The 21743-nt window shown below is 34.4% G+C and overlaps 1 protein-coding gene across 3 annotated transcripts in view; it reads left to right on the forward strand.

Moving 5' to 3' along the window:
• RC3H1 (ring finger and CCCH-type domains 1) overlaps positions 1 to 15203 on the forward strand; it is a 76266-nt gene extending 61063 nt beyond the window's left edge. For 2 of the 3 annotated variants that reach the window (XM_055419209.2, XM_055419208.2), the window contains exons 13-20: positions 273 to 440; positions 4897 to 5049; positions 7086 to 7299; positions 7764 to 7854; positions 7981 to 8113; positions 9856 to 10029; positions 11300 to 11415; positions 12650 to 15203. In XM_055419209.2, coding sequence (XP_055275184.1) covers positions 273 to 440; positions 4897 to 5049; positions 7086 to 7299; positions 7764 to 7854; positions 7981 to 8113; positions 9856 to 10029; positions 11300 to 11415; positions 12650 to 12800 — 1200 coding nt within the window. In that variant the 3' untranslated portion in view covers positions 12801 to 15203. The remainder of the gene's footprint in view (positions 1 to 272; positions 441 to 4896; positions 5050 to 7085; positions 7300 to 7763; positions 7855 to 7980; positions 8114 to 9855; positions 10030 to 11299; positions 11416 to 12649) is intronic. The other variant, XM_055419210.2, reaches the window with a different exon arrangement.
• The last annotated feature ends 6540 nt before the right edge of the window (positions 15204 to 21743 follow it).

The following is a 21743-nucleotide window of genomic DNA, read 5'->3' on the forward strand; positions in this document are numbered from 1 at the left end:
TCCCACTAACCCATCTTAGTTTCTGAAAATGTTAGATGATTTTATTAACATTTCTAGATTCATTTAGAAAGTATGGTCTCTGACCAAGAAAATGAAACTTATATTTAGGTCTTTGGGAAATCCTGAGAACTTTTAAAGGTTTTGTTTTGTTTAAGTCTTGCTATTTCCAGATGTTAAGATGAGTATACAGGCTAGTTATTTAAAATATGTGCTAAGCGAATCAGTGTGTCCTAAAATTCTTTTTCAATTTGTACTCATCTTTTCATTTTCAGGATCCTCCGTACAGTCGGCTTCCGCCTCCTCCCCAGCCCCATCCGAGTCTAGATGAGCTACATCGAAGACGAAAGGAAATAATGGCACAGCTAGAAGAAAGGAAGGTTATCTCTCCACCTCCTTTTGCACCTTCACCAACATTGCCTCCTGCCTTCCATCAAGAGGAAGTAAGCCTGTGGCTTTTTAGTCTCATTTATCAATTTTTCCTTTATCACCGGTTTAAGTAATCTTCACCCTTCCCAAGATCATGAAGATATTTTTCTGTTTTCTTCTAAAAGGTTTATTATTTCACATTTAGATCTGTAATCCATCTAGAATTGATTATTGTATATAGTATCATAATCTGGTCATAGTCAGGTGACTGTGTATGTTTCAGTTTCATTGATCTGTTTCTCTGTCCTTCTGCCAATACCACACTGTCTCCATGTGGTGATGTTTGTTCTCCAGTTTTGGTCTTCAGGTTTATCTTTGCTGTTCTTTGTTCTTATAAATTCCAAACATACTTTAGAATCAGCATGTGGATGTCCACAGAAATATCTGCTGCAGTTTTTATTAGGATTACATCGAATCTCTGGATCTGCACAACCCAGTATGCTAACCACTAGCCACATGCGGATAATGATGATACCTAAAATAAGCCTAATCTGAGTTTCCCTGTGCTATAAGCATAAAACATATTGGATTTGAAGATTTAGTACCCCCTCAAAAATATTTTAGTAATATATTTATATTAATTTATATAGTCATATAATAATTATGATTAATATATAATATATATTAATTACATGTTAAAATTATACTACTTTGGATTATTAAGTTAAATAAAATGTATTAAAATTATTTAACAATTTAACCTCTTCTCCAGGGAATCTTCCCCTCCCAGGGATTGAACCTGGGTCTCTTATGTTGCAGGCAGATTCTTTACTGTCTGAGCTACCAGGAAAGCCCCCTTTTCACTTTGGATTATTAAATGTATTGTTAAAATTAATTTTACGTTTTTATTTTTTAATGTGCCTATTAAAAATTTTTAGGTTACATGTGTGGGTCAGTTATATTTTTTACTGGTCAGTATTGCTTTAGATCCATTTGGGGAGAAGTAACATCTTTCCAATAGTGAGTCTCCAAGAACATGGTATACTCTCCATTTCCTTGAATATTCTTTAATTTCTCTCAATAATGTCCTACCTCGTATGGTTTTCAGTGTCTTTCACATCTGTCATTAAACTTATTCCTAGAAAACTAATGTTTTTGAATATGATTTAAATGGAATCCTTTTTTTGTTCTCTATGAATGGTGACCATTTTGCTTTCTCCTTTTCAATTCTTAAGTATTTTCTGCTTATTAGTTGTGTAAGCTAGATCCTCCAGTGTAATATTAAAAAGAGAGATGATGATAGGTTTTCTTATTTCTGGTCTTTGAGCAAATGAAACTTCTAACAGTTTACTTTTATGATGTTTGCTGTCAGCTTTTTTGTAGATGATCTTTATCAGATTAATAGTTTCCTTTTATTCCTAGTTTTAGACTATTTTTATAACTGAGACATATCAAAGTTTTGTTAAACTCAATAACGAGGAAAACAGTAGGATGATAAGGTTGATTCAAATATAAGAGACAGGCTACCTATATTAATAATTAGTGAAAGGCAGAAAAACACTGAAATAGATTTGCTAGAATAAACTGTTTAATAAACTAGAGAGTAATAAACAATAATTTCAAGGTTATCAGTATTTCAACAAGACAGTGCTAAAAGTTATCATGAGTATTATCTTACTATCTTTTTAATGTCTACAGGGTTTATTCCACTTCTAATGTTAGTAATAATTTTTTTCCTTGGTTAGTCTTACTAGGGATTTATCATCAATTTTATCTTTTCAGAAAGCTATCTTTTTGCTTTGTTGATCTTATGTATTTATTTTGGCTTGTTGTTATATATACTGCCTCAGCTCAGTGTGTATAGCCATTTTAAGTCAAATAGATTTTTTTCATATGGGTGCAGGTTATATTATGTAATGAAAATGTCTTACATGCTTTATGTGTAGAATTATAATTTTAAACAGTATTTCTAAGCAATGAAAGTTGAAAAGTAAAGTATACCATATTGCTTATAATAAACAGTAAACTTTGGGGTGTATGAAAGTAAAATTACTAAAGATAGTTCACAGTATCTGGCTTTCCTATCTAAACACTTTGGATGAATTTTCCACAATAATGTAGGTTAATTAATAAAGCTGTAACATCTCTTAATATAATTTTACTTGTAAAGGATAAACATGACATGATATTTTTTCAAAAACTATTAGAGACATCCCTGAGCTTTATTATGCCGTACCATTTTTTGAGAAATATGGAAAGCAGTATGACACTAGGAAAAGTGAGCCAGTTTTAGAATGAAATGCACTTATCTGTCAGGTTCAGCTTTGTGGCTCAGATCTTTTGTAAGATCTTACTTAGCTTTCCTTAACCTTGAGGTTCAGGTTTCTCTATTTGTAAATCAAGCATAGCAAAACCTACCTCATAGTGGTGTGGTGAAAATGAAATGTGACATAAGGCATCTGGCACATAGTGGGCATTCAGTAAATAATAACTACTTGTATTTTTTTTTTATTTCTAAAAAATAATAATGTTGACTGTTAAGGAACTTTAAGAATTTGTCTCATTAGTAACATAACAAAGCTGTGTAATTAAACTTCCGTTCTGATTATTACAACCCGCGTATAGTTATATTAAACTGATATATTATGAAAATAATGTAACATAGAAATTTCTCCAAAATCTAATTTTCTGTATCATTGTCAGTTTATTATATATTTAAACTTTTTAATATGTATTTCAACTTTTCTCTACATGAACTAACATATCATTATAATTTTTAATAGGATTACTTAGTAATTACATCTTCAGGTTTTGTGTTTTGCATATTTTTGGCTTTTGTTTTTACTTAACCAATTATCCTGCATGTCTTGCTGTTGGAGGCAGAAAACGGTCTTGTTAGTAGGTCATGTATTTTAAAAAGCTAGTTGTTTTATACAAAATTTGTGTGTGGAGGAGACATGTAAAAAAGAGATGGAATTTTTAAAGTAGAAGTAGGACAAAAAAAAATGGAAAGAGATTATACACAATGGAAACAGGAGCTGTGCTTGAAAATGAGTGGTATTTGTGAACAGCAGATCCTTCTGCCAGTGCAGAAGACCAGAATGATGATTCAGAAAACAGAATTTTTATTTTTTTTCAGTATAGGGGAACCATGCTGCTGCTGCTGCTGCTAAGTCACTTCAGTCGTGTCCGACTCTGTGCGACCCCATAGACGCCAGCCCGCCAGGCTCCCCCATCCCTGGGATTCTCCAAGCAAGAACACTGGAGTGTGTTGCCATTTCCTTCTCCAGTGTGCGAAAGTGAAGTTGCTCAGTCATGTCTGACTTGTAGCGACCCCATGGACTGCAGCCTACCAGGCTCCTCTGTCCATGGGATTTTCTAGGCAAGAGTACTGGAGTGGCTTGCCATTGCCTTCTCCGATAGGGGAAGCATAGAGCCATTTAAATGTGCCATTACCCGCCTGGAGTGTTAGTATGCCAGTATATACATCTGTGATAAAGTGAGGGCAATTTAATAGTGTCCTAGCACTCCTTATACTGGTATAACCTTGGTCAGATCACCCATGTTGTCTCACCTGGACTTGAAGAACATATGAGATAGTGTATATCTAAAAGCACTTAGAAGGCTGTAAAAGGTTACACAAATGTGAATATAAGTAAAAATACATCTGACTTAGAATACCTATTTTGTTATTATATAACTTCAGAGCTCATCTTAAGAAAAGAAAATTTGGAATCTTCACTTCATTGAATCAACATAAGGACCAGATTTTATTCAAGATACAAGTTGTTGCTATTAAAGAGATTTCAGGGAAAAAGTCATTACGTCATCATGTTCTTATATAGAAAATTTACGATTACATTTTAAAGTGTTCAGAGAAGGCAATGGCAAGCCACTCCAGTATTCTTGCCTAGAAAATCCCGTGGATGGAGGAGCCTGGTAGGCTGCAGTCCGTGGGGTCTCTAAGGGTTGGACACGACTGAGCGACTTCACTTTCACTTTTCACTTTCACACATTGGAGAAGGAAGTGGCAACCCACTCCAGTGTTCTTGCCTGGAGAATCCCAGGGACGGGGGAGCCTGGTGGGCTTCCGTCTATGGGGTCACACAGAGTCGGACACGACTGAAGTGACTTAGCAGCAGCAGTGCTCTTGTTTACCTGAAATATTACCGAAAGAAACGATAAAGAGAGTCTAACAAAGCCAGGGCCTAGTACTTATTTGTTAAATGTTAACTTAATCTGTTGAGAAAGAGGATGAGCAAATTGCTTCAAAAATCCTAATCTGATTCTTTGAAAGATTTTGAGATACTTATATTTGACCTTGTGTTAACAGAGTGTAATGACTCAACATCAGTTTTTGTTTGTTTTATATTTTTCAGAGTCAACAAAAATCTTCTATTGTGACACAAATCAAATAACTTTTATTGTGTTGCTTTAGCATAATGTTCTAACGAAATTCCTGCTTTCTCTGTGTTGTTACTCATAGACCTATTTCCTATTTTGTTTCCTTTTTCTTTTTTCTTTCTCTAGTTTTTGGATGAAGACTTGAAGGTAGCTGGGAAATACAAAGGAAATGATTATAGCCAGTACTCACCCTGGTCATGCGACACTATTGGCTCCTACATTGGAACCAAAGATGCAAAACCTAAAGATGTTGTGGCAGCAGGGAGTGTGGAAATGATGGTATGTGTAACAGCTAAGCCATAATTCTATACTGTGTGATTGAATTACATTTAAAACTTTTTAAAATTTCTTTTATAATTCTTAAAACTCTTAAGTTTAAACAATAAAGTTGAATCTAGTGAACACCACTAGTTTTTGTGTCACAATTATGTTACTTAGCTTCAAATAAGCTATGGTATACTGAAATGTATTACACTAAAATCATTTTATTTTTTAACAGAAAGTAGTGTAGCACCAGTGTATCTAATACTCAAGCTTAAAATATGACTATTTTATCTTAATTGCTTCTTTATCCTTTAAAGAAATAAAACTTTAAGTAATTAAATCTGACTTTCTATACCTCCCTAATCTCATTTTATGCTCCTCTCCTTTCCTGGAGTTAAGGTAAATCCTATCCTAAATTGAGAGTTTATCATTTCATGGATACTTTTATTCGACTTATAAACAATTCTGTTTTGAATATTTATAGACCTTATACATATTATAAATTTGAGCTTATGTTTTCTTTCAGCATTGTTTTTGAGATGTATCCAAATTTATATCTAAGTTCAAATTCATTCATTTTCACTTTTATCAGATACCATTTATGATAACTGATATCATACAATAAATATAATTGTTTATTCATTTTCGTGTTGATATTTTTAGGCTGTTTTTGATCTTTTATTATTATCTACAGTGCTACAGTAAACACTCTTGCCTATGTTTCCTTGTTTACATGCATGAAAAATATGTTTAGGAGTAGTGTTGATGAGTTAAAGGTATGCCTTGACTTTTTTTTTTTTTTCTTTTACTATTATTCTTAAGCCATTTGCCCTTATTAATTCTAAGAAAGGTTCCCTGGGTTGTTAGATACAGATTTTCAAAGAGAAAGACTTGTCCAGCAGGTTGAGAGAAGACCAGTTCTTGATAATAGAAAAAGGAAGACTTAGATGCCAGTATAGCTGTAAATGAGTGAAGTGGCATCTATAGCATGAATATGATTAGATGCCAGGCAAAAAAAAAAGAAGAAAGAGAAAGAAAGGAATATAGAGGAGAAAAAAGCAGAAAGGAACCTTTTGCTTTTCTGTAGTGGGTTTAGGGCAACATTGTTTTTAGGCCATAAAAAACAGCCTCTCTGAGAACAGGAATGAGATAAGGGGGCAGAGTAGATAGAAACCCTTGTTTCAGAAAGAGTAATTAAAATAACATAAACATTAGCAAAATAAAACTCATTTCTTTAAATTACTGAAGAATAAAACCTAACCTACTTGTTATTAAACATTTCCCAAATGGATAAAAATCTCCCCCAGTGTTTCTCAAACATGAGTCTAGATGTGAATTCTGATCCTTAGAATTTAACCAAGTTCCAATTCAGTAAGACTGGGATGAGACCTGAAATTCTGCATTTCTGTTGAGTTCTGTAGTGATGCTGTTGCTGTTGGACTTTGGGCTATACTTTGGGCTTCCCTCGTGGCTCAGCTGGTAAAGAATCCACCTGCAATGTGGGAGACCTGGGTTCGATACCTTGGTTGCGAAGAACCCCTGGAGAAGGGAATGGCTATCTACTCCAGTATTCTGGCCTAGAGAATTCCATGGACTGTGAAGTCCATGGGGTCGCAAAGAGTCAGCCACGACTAAGTGACTTTCACTTCACTTTAAGTAGCAAGGGTCTGACAATTAGTTTCCATTTATCTTTCTGACTGAAATCCCTTTTAAAAGCCTGTGTTGGCACATATTTTTAAAGAATGTTTATATCTATTTGAATTATACATATATATATTTGTATATGTATATATATGTGTGTGTGTGTGTGTATATATATATGTATACTGGATAATGATGTAAAAAATATTTCTGATGTAGAAAAAAATACCATTATAAAGAGTGATCAGAGATTCAAAAGGTAGTGTTTTATATGACAACTAAAAGCAAGCAATGATTTTAGTCTTTACCAGTAAAAACATTATACTGTATTTTAACCTTATTACAGAGCTAGAGGAAATTATGTTAGAGATCTAAGTGAAGGGTGGGTTTCTCATTTCATTTTTTCTCAGAATGTAGAGAGTAAAGGAATGAGAGACCAGCGATTGGACCTTCAGAGAAGAGCAGCAGAAACCAGTGATGATGATCTCATCCCATTTGGAGACCGACCAACAGTATCTCGGTTTGGTGCCATTTCTCGAACTTCCAAAACCATATATCAGGGTGCTGGCCCAATGCAGGCTATGGCACCTCAGGGAGCTCCCACAAAATCTGTTAACATTTCAGGTAAGAATCTCAGAGGTAATCAGATTTTAGAGGGTTCGTATTCACAACTGCCAACACTACCTTCTCCCTATTTACCATCAGTGCTCTTCATAATCTTCAGGGGCAGTAGTCTTCAAAGTTTTCTGTGGAATTAGCCCTGTAGAAAAGTAATGATAACCTGGGGAATTGTAGGGGTATAAACTAAAATGTCTGTATATGAGGATAACCTTTGTGTTTTTTAATAGTTTCATTGTTTTTGTTAAAATAATACATGTTATTTTTAAAAAATTCATACCAAAGGAAAAATTACAATGACTGATATTTTAGTGGGGAAAAAACTAACATCAATACCCTATTACCATTTTGGTAGCCATCTTTGAAGATAACTGTACAGAATATAACTTTGACTTTTAGATTGTGACTACCTGAAAAGAAGAATCAAATCTATGAATTGCATCATTTCACTGTAAATTACTCTCTTACAGATTATGGTCCATATGGAACCCATGGTGGCTGGGGAGGTCCTCCATATTCACCTCATCAAAACATACCTTCTCAGGGACACTTCAGTGAGAGGTATTACGTCATTCCTATTACTTTTACAAAACTTTAAAATTACTCAGCTTGCTTGGTTGTTCTGGTCAATAGTATTTGTTTTTAATAAAATTTAAAATTTATTCTACATTTTTCTTCCCACAAAAGGGAGAGAATATCTATGTCAGAAGTGGCTAGTCATGGAAAACCCCTTCCGTCTGCTGAGAGGGAACAGCTACGACTAGAATTACAGCAGCTAAACCATCAAATTAGCCAACAGACCCAGCTACGTGGATTAGAGGTACAAGCTTAGAGATATTCCAATTTTTAAAGCATTCTCAAAGAGATTTTAAAAGGAACTTTTGAGGTTCAATGAACCTCAAACTTTAAAGTCTTTTTCTTAAGAGTTATGTAGGTGTCCATTTTTCAAAGAATTTTAATACTTTGAAGTTTTCAGACTTTAGGAAATTTAGAATTTCTATTATCTGAGAATAGAAAACATATTTTATATGTTTTATATGTTATTATATATTATATATAAGCTTTTATATTTTAATACTGTGTAATATTTTAGATAATCTAAATTTCCTAGATTATCCAAAATATTAAATAAAATATATAAAAGGAGTTTATATTCCCTGATAACACATTTAAGTTGAGGGTATACTATATAGTTTTTTAATCAACAGATGCTTTTAACTTAAATTTTGTTTTTAATTTCTTACATTTTCTTTAATTTTTAAATATTTCTCTCACTTCTTTTACTCCTTAGTATTAGTAGAAGCTCACAACTTTGACCTAAAAAAAAAAATCCTCTATATAATAATAACACCTTTCATTAATATAGTTCTTTCACTTTATAAATTATCATTACATATCTTATTTGACCCATACGGGTTCGTGACACATAGATTGGGAGGTGGTATTTTCCTCCCTTTTTGGTTGAAGGATATGCATTTCACAGAGATTGAACATGAACCCAAGTCTTCATACTCCAAGTTCAGTGTTCTTTCCACCGTGCTGTCTAGTACTTAAGAGAAACAGAATGTCAGAAGACAAAAAATTCTGGAAGTCCTTTAAGTGCCACATCAGGAAGACTAGGTTTTGTTTATATTATCCTTTGGATTAGAACATTGACTTTGAATATGAAAAACTAAAGACATTCTAGTGATGAATGCATTGCTCTATTCTGAAGAAAAAGATACTCTTAGAACATTAGTCTTTATCTTTCTACCAAGATCTTTAATAATATGTAAGGCATTGCTTTGGAAGTAAATTTCTAACTCATTCTGTCTTAGACTTTCTTACTAGCAAGACCAATAGGTAGGATGTTTTGTGTGTTTGCTTGCTTGTTTTTGAGCTTGTGCTGGCTTATACTCTTGTGTAAGTGATAAAGTTTAGAAGTATAAACCTGTATAGTATTCATGTTTGTCTCCTTTTTCCATTGCTTTATTTACATTGGTCCAAAACTTCTTGCTAATTCCTATTGTAAGAAAAAAGAATGCTGTGTTTATTATGTTCATCTTCAGGTAACTAGTTATTAAAGATTTGGACCTTTAACCTCATAAAATATAATTCTTTACCTTGCTATTATCTTAGTTGAAATTTCCTAGACTGATTTTCTGTTCCAAAAAATTTCAGCATTGTTTAACTCACTGTGGTTAAAAATCTTTGTCGTCATTGAAGTTTCATTGAAAGAAATTATAGAATTTATTTCAGAGAAAATTCAGTTAAAAAAGAAAAAAAAAAGCACATTTATAGTTTTTTCCCCCACATTTATAGTTGACTTCTCTCTTAAATAAGAAAAGAAGAGTAACTTAAACCAAAAATTAAATTACTGTTCACCAAGTTTAAATCCCCCATCTTTTTCCTTTTTTATTCAAATGGTATTCAAAGAAAAAGTGCCTTATAGTTGCATCATTTTTATTTCAAATATATATGAGTAATAAGCTACTTAAGGCTGTGGTCTGGAATCAGGCCTGGTTATTCTGTGCATGGTGTGAAATGTGTTGAGCTGTGTATGTGCTTGGCTTTATGCACTAGGCTGTTAGTAACAGACTGGTGTTGCAGAGGGAGGCGAACACCTTGGCAGGCCAGTCACAGCCCCCACCACCACCACCTCCAAAATGGCCTGGAATGATCTCAAGTGAGCAGTTGAGCTTGGAACTGCACCAGGTGGAAAGGGAAATTGGGAAGAGAACCCGGGAACTGAGTATGGTAAGTGTTACTGTGGAAAGAGAGAGGGAAGGTAAAAGGAAACCCTGTGTGTAGTTGTGTCACTGAACTTGTGGCTCTAGAGTTCTAGAATCATCTAGAGATATAGAATCATCACCCCATGGCTAAAATGAGTGATTAATACATAGAGTGTTGTGAAGATGGACTGCCTTCTTACTTTATCACTTTTCTTCTAAGTTATCTATTGTTTGAGTGTGTTTTTTCTCTTAGTTTTCTGTATTTATAATAAAGTTTCAAGGAAAACAGGGAGATTACTTGAAAGTTACTAAATTTCTGTTAAACATGTTGATTAAGGAAGCAGAGGGGATGGCATTTTTTGCAGTGCTATGTTATCCAAGGGCTTCCTTGAAGCTCAGTTAGGAAAGAATCTGCCTGCAATACAGGAGACTCTGGTTAGATTCCTGGGTCAGGAAGATCTGCTGGAGAAGGGATAGACTCCCATCCAGTATTCTTGGGTTTCTCTGTGGCTCAGCTGGTAAAGAATCCACCTGCAGTGCGGGAGACCTGGGTTCACCCCTGCGTTGGGAAGATCCCCTGGAGAAGGGAAAGGCTACCCACTCCAGTATTCTGGCCTATAGAATTCCATGGACAATGTAGGCCATGGGATCACAGAGTCGGACACGACTGACTTTCACTTCACATGTTATACAAAGGTATATTACCAAGTAACATTTCTAGGTTTCACAGCCCTTAAGTTATTGATGACTTGTTTTTTGTCATGAATGAAATGCTATCAGCATATTCTTTCCTGTGGAATTGAATCCACGGATATGCTTAGGATTTATGTTACGGTACATGAACACTCATTTCAGTAAATTTTGAATCTTAGGTGATTGAAACATTCCTTCAGATTGCATAGTAGTTGTTATTTCTTTTTGTTGTTATTGCATAGTTTTCACATTCTTTTAAAGGAAATACATGGGGCTTATTTGTTTTTCTGTTTTCAATAAGTGTATTATAGATACTTACTATACTTTGACTTGATTTTTCTGAATCATCAGTTTTCCTGTGAGATTTTCCAATGTTAACATGAGACATCGCCCCCTTATTGCCCATTTTGGATGATGAGCAAGTGGACCATACTCCATTATATTTTTGTGTTGTTGTTCTTTTAATCTGCCTGTTTCTTTGCTCATTTTACAGAACTAAATATGATTTCTGTTCATCACTTTGTATTACTTGTAACAGATTTCTCCTCCATCAGCACTGTTAAATAGAAGATAATCAAATTTATTTCTTTTTTCTTTCAAAGGAGAACCAGTGTTCTCTGGACATGAAAAGCAAATTGAATACAAGTAAGCAAGCAGAAAATGGACAACCAGAACCACAAAATAAGGTTCCAGCTGAGGACCTTACGTTGACATTCAGGTAAAGAATGGGACACTTCCATATAGTCTCATACAGTCATGATAGAAGCACTCTCATAAATATAATTTGATTTTTACAGTATCATTATTTTGTATACATTGAGAAAAGAATATTTTTTCATAAATTTGGGAGTTAATAAAGGGGCTTCCTTAGTGGCTCAGTGGTAAAGAACCTGCCTGCCAATGCAGGACACACAGGTTCGATCCCTAGGTTGGAAGATCCTCTGGAGAAGGAAATGGCACACCACTCTAGTGTCCTTGCCTGGAAAATTCTATGGACAGAAGGAACCTGGAGTGCTACAGTCCATGTGGTAACAAAGAGTTGGACATGACCTAGCAACTAAACAACAAAAATGAGTTAATAAACCTTATTTTCGAACAGTCAAAGTTGAATTATCTATTAATATCCAGGAAATGAAATTTTCTGCCTCCATCTCCTTCTTCCCCTTGTTTTACAATTTATTTAAAACCGTTGTTAACATTTTGATGTATATATACCCTTAAGTGTGCAGGCAGTTAGCCTCTTTCACCCACATAACCCCTGTTCTATCCCGGTTTTTAATTTGGTCTATCCATATCACCCATTACTCATCTACAGGTACAGAAGAATACATATCAATTATTATGAACAACCCTGCAAAAAATATATTGTAGTTAATTCTTTGTACATCTTGCACCTTAGGATATTTTGCAACTAGGGCACTTTGAGGCTTTTAATTCATAGTCTAGAGTTGCCTTCCTGATGATATACAACAACAATTTCTAATACTCTGTTGCTTCCAGGCTTAGGTTTTTGTCTGTTAAAATCCATGTGTTATCTTGTCCTAGTAAACCTGCTAAAGCAGGGGTCAGCATTTTTCTAAAAGGCCAAATAGTGAATATTTAAAATTATTAGTCTTACTATCCATGTCGGAACTCAGTTCTGCCATTGTAATGTGAAAGCAGCCATAGACAATATGTAAACAGATGGGCAGGCTGTGTTCCAGTAAAACTTTATTTACAGAAACAGGCAGCTAAACAAAACAAAAACCAGTCACCTAGCTTGTCTTGGTTTGCCAACCCATATGCTAACATAAAGCATGGATATAGAGCTATAAATTAAAGTTTGAAAGCCATTCATGTATTTTCCATAGTGCTATATAGAAAGACCCTGTTGATTTTATTCTGCTAATAATCAGTTTTCTCTCTCTCCTCTTTGAAAATTCCAACTCTTTTTTTGTTTTTTTTGTTAACAGTGACGTGCCTAATGGATCAGCATTGACACAAGAGAATATCAGCCTCCTGTCCAACAAGACCAGCTCTCTGAACCTGTCAGAGGACCCTGAGGGAGGAGGGGACAATAATGACTCCCAGAGATCAGGAGTTACATCCAATTCTACTCCCTAAAATATGAGGAGTCCTACTTTTATCTTCTGCTCCTAACCAATCTGTGGGGCAAAGGGGTAGGAGAACAGATAACTTCTAAACCTTTCTCTGAGAGTGGTCAGAGAAATCCAGGAAAAGCACCGGAGGCAATGTGCACAAACACCACTACTAAAAACAAACCCTGCACATAGTTCACATTAATGCATTTTTTAATTTAAAGAAAAAGAAAATTAGCAGTATCTGCAAGGAATTCAGATTAAATTTGTTTTTGTTCTGTGAATGAACTTTATTTTAATAACTTTGGACGCCTTGGATCCAGGGCTTTAAAAAAAAAAGAAGATATTATATATACACTCTGTTTGATTAATTGTATGATCTTAATGAAGTAGGTTTTTCTTGTATTTTGGTATTATTACATACCCAGTGTATAATTCCGTACCCCCAATCCTTTCCAACTCTCACAACCCCATAAATTACCACAGACTAAAAGCACCGGCCTTTCTGAGAATTTTGTGGTGCTTGAAAAATAGTCATAGACTAGTTATTAGAAAATGTGCAGCAAACCAACTTTTCCAAGAGCCATTATTTGGAAGCCATAATTTGCTTTCTTTCTGGGTCGCAAGCTTCATGTGTAGGGAGGTTTTTCATATGGCATTAAAACTTTTGTTGTTGCTCAGGAAGGCTTTATTTCTTGTTTTTGTGTTTATTTCAGCTTTTCAGATAAATAATTACCAATTAATTTTTGAAGACCTCATTTTCATATCATGAACTGCTTTCATTCTCTTAATGGAATCAGAAATCCAAGTAAGTTTTAGACTGCTTGATTAGATTTAAATGGAAATTATTTTAAGGATGAACTATAATTTATTAGCACTGAAAATACATATTTAGTTTATTACCTATATTGAGCTAATGACTGGAAATTCATAGCAATGCTTTTCCAAGTTGAACTTCTGAAATCATAGAATGTTCAAAAACCAGGACAATCCACCATGTTTTAAAACTGCTCAACGCTTGATTGAACTTAAAATGAGAAGAGCTACATTATTTCGATGAATGTTTTGTTTTACTCTCGAAAACCAAAAGTACAAAATTCCTATATACTGGAGCCCCTGGCTTTCAAGGAGATTTGGCAAATGAGAACTGCCTGAATCTTAAGGATAGTTTACAAATTGATCAGTAGTTGGCTTTTGGAATCATTAGCACAAGTAGGTAGTTAGTAAGTACCTAGAAGTCAATTTTTGTAGTCTTGGCTTCACTATACTGAAAAGACTCTTCATGAAAATGTTGAAGAGAATAAGGAATAATTTTTCTCATTTAGTTTTGCTGCACATATTCTGATGCCACATGTCTATACTGAACTAAGACTGTATAAAATGTGTTTAGTGGGGGTTATTTGACATAGTCACCCACTGTATCCCTATGTTTTCCTGATTTTCTAGAAATTTCCCTTTCTGGATTATACTACTAAAACAGAAAGCACTGGTTATGTAATAAGTTACTGCATTGCTTTGGTTGGGTAAAAGCAAGAGTTTGTATTTTTCTTGTTTCTTATTTTCTTAACCCGTAACTCCTGCTGAGGTCATAACCACCTCAGTCTAAGCTCTGTGTTTATCGTACTGTTAAATGAAACAAATGGGGGGTAAGGGAGGGGGGAGGGTAATACAGTCCTGCCATTGCCTACCAGTAGGAGAGTCCAAACAGAACACTCTTTTGAGTAGCAATTATTTAATTTGCCCAGTCAAGGCACCGTGTTTATATACTATTTCACATTGAATTTGATTATGCCCTACAGACCTGGCTGGTCAAGGATTTGATATACACATATTGGCTTGGGATTCGAGCTTTCTTTTTTATTTAAATAAAAATTTATATATATATATTATATATATACATATATACATAGCTATATCTGTATATATATTGGGTATGTTTTATGGATTTTTTCGCATGAGCGCAGCTGTTGCGATAAAGTGACTGATTGGGAGGTAGAAGCACTGAATGAAGATGAGGCATTTTATCAGTTGATATCCATATTTTCCTATTTTTTAAAAAGACATTTGCTTTTTTGCCGTTTTTGTTTGTTTTATTTTGCTTAAAACCCTCTTCCATTTACTGTTTAAGTACTTATTGTTTTGGGGAGGAGAAGGAGAGAAATTTTATGTCTGACAGAGTCCTGAGATTTTTAATTTCTCTCTCTAACCATAAAAGGCAACATTCTTGGCCTCTAACCTTCTGTAGGCAGATTTGGGCAGATCTTATTTCTCCTTTGGACATGTTAGATAATTCCTAAATTTTAGGAGCAGTTGGTTCAGTGTGGAATTCAGAATGATTCTGGTATTAAAAAGAAATTTATGGGTGTTAATTTTGTTGAAATATGGAGTAAAAGTAAAATTCCATTTTGGGTATCTGTTGATAACTCAACTTCTGTTGTTCTTGTTTATTTCCTTCAAATACACTCATTCTTTCACCATTTTGATTTTGAAGCTAGGTAGAAAGAGAGATTAATTTATGTTTTCCTATTCTGAATAAAACCAGAAAAGCCACTGTTTTGAACTGACTTAAAATAGTCTTTCTTTTTAAGGTATTTTCATGGAGTGAGGATGGGGGATCTCTTAAATTATAGCCTTAATTCTAGTTATACCTCTCTAATACCCCACCCTTGAGAGGAAATCTGGATGGGTAAAACAGCAAGAGGAAGGTATATTGTCCCATTTAAGATTAGTTATTTTGCCTTACCTCGTGGAAATTCTTATAACTTTTCCAGTGCTCATAAGCAGTTTTAGGAATTCAATAAAACCTCCAAAAATTTTGTTTTTCTATTACTTTCTTTTCCTTTTCCCTGTGATATTTTTTGTCACTGATGAGCCTATAATGGTAAATGGCCTTTTTTCGCAAAACTGTTTGACTTTTTAACTGCTTTTTTTCTTAAAATCTGTGAAAGATACTGACTTTTCTGGCTTCTTAGATTTATTCCCAGAGACAGTTAAAACAGTGAAGTCAGTCAGATAGGAAATACCATCTTTAGGCTTTTTACTTATTCAAATGTTAATTTCTTTTGAATTAAAAGGCATTACTCAGACATCTCAGATGAAAGTGAACACTTTTGAAGGGTTAAGGTAGGAGTAATAAGCATTGCTTTCAGTTCTGTTTGGATAACACCATAATTTTATTATAACCGGAGTATAAAAATACTGTGACCTTTTCTTTATTCAGTGGGTCTTAGGAAAAGGGTAGAAGAACTGAGAATAAGATATCTAGACTCAATTTTCTGACCTATGTGTAGTTTTTTCTCCTTACTTATAGATACTGTCATAAGTTCAGTAGCTGCCGTGTCTTGGGTGACTTACAGAGGCTGACATGACCAAAGATACATTCCTTGTTACTTTTCTAATCAAAAGAAAAATTGGTTATAGGTTTCTAGTAATATTTAAATAGTAACACACTATTTTTAATACCAGCTACAAAATACTTAACTACTCAGAATGTATAAAAATATCTTTCATACAGCATTAATATGGCTAATTTCCTTCTCCCATTTTATTTCCCTTTCCTTCTCCTAGTCTTTCCCTTTTTTTTTTTTTTTTTGGTCTGAAAGACCTAAAATTGGTATGATTCTCATTTGCTATCTTGAATATGTAACTCCATCAGATTTTCCATAGGTCTTCAAAGTTGGAGCTCAAAGTTTGTTTTTGTTTTTCTTTTTTCTCTGGCCCTTCTCTGTCTTGCAAATTTCCCTTGATTTACCCACTGCCCTCCCCAATCTGCAACAGTGACAGTTTGCTGCCTCAAAACAGAGCATTCAAATGAATTCGCTTAGCCAATAACTTCTGTGAAGTTGCCTTTTCTAATGGTGTTATTACTCAGTGATGCACAAATGTGGTATTTGCCCTACTGGTAGGCAAAACAAAGGTCTGGTTAGGAATGGTAACCTGCTGTTTTCTTTAAAGGAGAGCCAAAGACTTGTGCTTTACTCTGTTTTGGTTTGGGAGGAAATAGTAGCCATTTTGATTGTGAAACCTCTTAGTACTCATGAGTTGATTATACTGTGTAGGGAGATGTATCTAAAGTTAACTCTTAAAGTTAGCTGGCCTTATAAAATATAAAAGTAATGAAAATCCATCAGTTTTTCTAAAGCCATGAATGTCATCTTTTACAGTATTTTGTGTAAACAGTTCCTCCCCCCATATACTGAGATTGTCTGGTCATGATAGCTTGTTATATTTTTGTTATTTTACTTGTGCCTATAGGACAATCTACTGTCACTATGATCAAGTCTTAGGACTGAGTAAAAGAATCCATGAACATGTGATTGGTGAAAAATAATTAACTGTACCTGTTGGATTATATTCAGAGAAAAAGAGATTCTTTTCACTAAAGATAAAAGAGTACTCAGTTGCTTTTCCTTATATATAAATGGTGATAGATGGAGATCTAACCATCTTTTTTCTGCTTTCTTTTTGCTCATTTTAAAGAGTTGAGTAAAGGTTTTATGTATCAACTCTGTCTGTGAAAAGCACTTGTAATGTTTTATATGTCATTAAAAGGCCCAGTTACTTTTTAGGGGAAGTTAAGAACCTGTCTGGAAATTAACTGCAATGTTTACTTAGATTTTTACCCTAAAAGTTCAATTGTGTTTTGTTGATATTGATGATAGATGATTATTGTGTTTGCAAGGTGTTATCTTCCCTGAAAAATCTGCCTATCCTTGTAGGTAAAAATTAGGGCTTCTGAACTAAAGCATGTTTTACGTTCTACATTAGGGATTGACTGCTGTCATTATTTTACCTGACTGCCCATTTGGCTGGCCTGTATGCTTACTTTTCTGCCTTGGACAACTATGATTTTTATATTTATTTGTGGTTTCAACTCAGCTTTATGAAATTTTCCTGCTGAAATTACTTGTTGGGAATTACAGGTGGATTGCAGTTAATACATTTTTTAAAATTCTTATTTCAACTTTCCTGAGCCATTTGGAAAAAGAAAGATGTTCTTGTCAAAAGACACTATTAATTGTAGTAAATGCCAGCTTACAATTTGATTCTTAAGATTTTCTTTGCTAAAGATGTTTTCACATGTTTTAGATTCTAACTGATAGTAACACTAGCAGCAACCTTACTTAAGAATAAAAAAACTGCCACCACCAAGAAGTAACACCTTTTAATAATAAATATGTTCCCAATGGTTGAGTTTTCAATACTGCACTGAACAAAGTGGGTAAAGATCCCTTTGAAATCCTATTGTGATAAAGGGACTAACCTCACCACTGGAATTACAGAGCTTGTGAGTTTTCAGCCAAACACTGAACTTCCCCTAAACTTTATTCCTGAGCAGAACATCCCAAGATTAATAACTTTTATTTTCAAAAGAAAAGAAGGCACAATAACCCAAGAGAGAATTTAAAATAAGCTTCACGACAAAATATTGTGTCCAAAATATGTATTTAGAAAAATAAAATCCTGTGGAGTTTGTTATCCTAATGTATGTTATATACTAGATAAGGTGATTTATTTTCTTGTATTGAGGTCTCACTGTTTCTAGTTGGGGTTTTTTGTGTGGTTTTTTCTTTTTTTTTTTTTTGGTTTTGTTTTTAATTTAAACTCTTAACTAGACAGAGCTCACAAGTCTTTGGCATCCATTCTAGGTTGTACACTCAAGAGTCATCTTATAACTGGAAACTGTCAGGTGGCCCCCTACTCCAACTCCGGCTGATGTATGAAAGGATCAAGAAAAGAATGGAAGCAAATTATTGGGTGGATAATCGGTAGCCTTTTTTTTTTTTTTAGAAATCACCATTTATTAGTGTAATCTTTATCCACTAATTGACTGCCATTCTCACAGTAATATCTGAGCCACCGTGTAAAATATTCCTCTGATTTCAAGGCATTTTAAGCTTTTGCTTATCATGTTTACATCCTCTGTTCAACTAAGACATGTTCTGAGAGCTACTTTTTCCAGGTGTATTGTTGCCTAAATTTCCTTTATTTCTTCTTCATCCTTTCTCTTCTTCCTACATTCTGGGAATGAAAGGAACTTAGAGAAAAAAAGTTGATTTTTTTTTTTTTTCTGTTCCCCCACTGATCCATAGGCTTGATTATTTTACTTTATAATGAATCTGTGACTTTTTAGAACAACAGAAATGGAAAAGGTGAATTAAGATAATGAACAAAATCTTTCACCCACTTCAGCATTTTCCAGTTGTGAGATTCCTCTTCTTGTGTGTGGTCTCTTCCCCTTGTTACTCTCTTCCCCTTTCCCCCTGACTATAGTCAATTTGGTCTTTAGGCTCATACCAGTCTCCCCGAGACATTCTGCAGTCATTATCACCTTTTTGGGTGGATTTTATTTTGTTTTATTTTGTCTGTTTGTTTGTTTTAAATAACTTTTTAATATTGATGCATATTTGCTTGGGATAGAGCTTGTGTAATTTACCAATCGTATTGATTGTATGTGATTGTGCCCTGCAGAGGTATATTTAACAAGACAAAAATAATGTAGGTTAATAAAGGAGCCCATGAGATTTGAGTCAGGGTATAAATGACCATGAAATCATTTCCAGTTTGAATAGTGAAAATTTATGTCTCCTGTTCTTAAATTAGTGCTAGACAGAATATAATTTTTAAAAGTTTTTGTGCATTTCTGTTATTTTCCCCTTACCTTGGCTCCTTGCCTGCCTCACTGACCTGTTAAGAATTAAAAATATTGAGCCTTAAAGGGACAGCTTATTTTTAAATTGCTAAAGTTTGTGAAATTTTACTTTTTCCAAGTGTTTCCAACTTTTCTTTAAAAAGTGAAGGCAGATAATGAGTTGGAATTTCACAAGCTGTGAAACTAGCATCTGGCAAACTGTGAAATCTTATTATTTAAAGACGTTATCTTCTGGAAGTTCTTTGGGAATAGAAAAGAAGAATCCCGTTTTTGAAGTAGACCATTTTTCTCTCTTTAAAAATCTGTTTATATGTTCAATTTTTAAATGGCCTTCAAAAAAGTGAGGTGGGAAAAAGTAGTAATAGAAAGATGTTTAAGACAGCTAAATGCTGGGTTTGAGTAAGTACATAGTCTATTTGTTGCAGGATTTTGAGAGGATGAGGCCATCTTGTTCAACCTGTGTGCATGCTGTTTATACCAAAGTTGCCACTTTTGTTAAAATGGTGTCATTTTCTTTATTATCTTGGAAACTGACTCAGCCTCATGTTGCTCCAAATTAGTGTTTAAGACTCCCACAAGTTGCAGATAAAAGGATTATTTTAACAAGTAGAAGGAGGTGATTCGCCTTTTGGTTTGTAAATACATGAAAGTGTCTACAAGGTCTTTATCTGCTTTCTGTCAGCATTTATATTAAATGATAAATTAATGAGGAGAAGCACGTAGTCTTTTTTTGTAAAGGAGCCTGTGCCATCTTATTCTAACCCTGGGATTGTGTACTTGATTGTACCTTTTTTATGGAGTTGTGTTTGTTTTTCAGGTGAAAAATAGAGAAGTAGATAATATATACAAACACATACTCATAGTGCCAGTTTTATAGATTTCACAGGAATTAATCCAACACCACAGTCCAGAATCCTTCATTTGTTATACAGTGACTGCACATTAGGAATAAAGGTAATGGTTCTCAGATCCTAGAGTCACCGTTCAGTGAGACTCCATGGTTAATATGCAAAGTTCTGGTTTTTATGCCTTCTCTTAAAATCAGGACCTTTTTATGTTTAAGCAACATGACCTTACTCTGAATACCTTCCTGATACAAATATTTTTTGTCTTTCTTTCTCACTTTTCCTAATTGTCCTGCAATCCCCACCAATTAATCAGTCCTGACATTTAGAGAATTTTTAGAGACTACTATAAAATATACCTTCTTCAAGAACTTAGTGGCTTAAAGAAAAAAGCAGGGGAGGGGAGGGGACTACTTTAGATTTAAAGGAACTTAAGAGATACAAAAGTCACATGCAGTGTGTGGACTTTGGATCCTAATTTCAACAAACCAAACATTCAAAGATTTATATATATATGTGAAAGTGAAGTCGCTCAGTCGTGTCCGACTCTTTGTGACCCCATGCTTATCAGGCTTATCAGGCTCCTCTGTCCAGTACCCTTTCCAGGCAAGGGTACTGGAGTGGGTTGCCATTACCTTCTCCAACATATATATATATATATATATAGTTAGGGGAATTTGACTTACACATTGAATATTAGAAAAAGCAAAGGAATAACATTTTGTTCAGGGTGATAATAGCACATTGTTATAGAATAAAATGTCCGTATTTTTAGAAGACACATAACTGACAGTGGGTAGAGTTTCCTTTAAAATAACTAAATATTTGTAAAAGAAAAATGATGTATATTACCAGTGAACAAACGTCACGCCTTCTACTATCAGTTAGCATTAGGTATCCATTGGTACCATTTCAGACCTCAAGAGAAGTGGCCACAGTCAAAAAAAGCTCAGGGGGTATGAGGGATGGTAACTATTGCCTAAAATAAAATCGAGAATGGGAATTCCAAAACCAGACCTACTGTCTTAACCACTTACCCAGGCCCACCCTGCTTACAAGCAACAGGTTAGTTTCTGATCCTTTACACTGAAACTTATTCCCAGTAACCAGCTAGTCTGCATGGTCAATTTGTAAACTCCTTTGCTTTCCAACATGGTAGCTCAGTTAGTTAATGGCTTTCCACCCTTATTGGGACCAGCTAGCACATCAGAAGTAAACTTGCAACTACTCAGTGAATACCTACTACAGTATTTACTGAAGTAATTTACTGAGTACTCCCCATATGGCACAGTACTGTAGAGAACAAAGAATATTCTCTACCCTCAAGGAGCTCAAACTCCAATTACGGAACTTGACGTGTACATTTATGGATAGGTAACAGTCATCTACAAGACACCACAGGCAGAATTACCAAAGGATCATTGTGTTAGTGGCTCAGTCATGCCCGACTCTTTGCGACTCCATGGACTAT

This window comes from Moschus berezovskii, chromosome 17 (genome assembly GCF_049115385.1).
Source record: "Moschus berezovskii isolate FMDL1 chromosome 17, NW_MosBer_1.0, whole genome shotgun sequence".
Lineage (NCBI taxonomy): Eukaryota > Metazoa > Chordata > Mammalia > Artiodactyla > Moschidae > Moschus > Moschus berezovskii.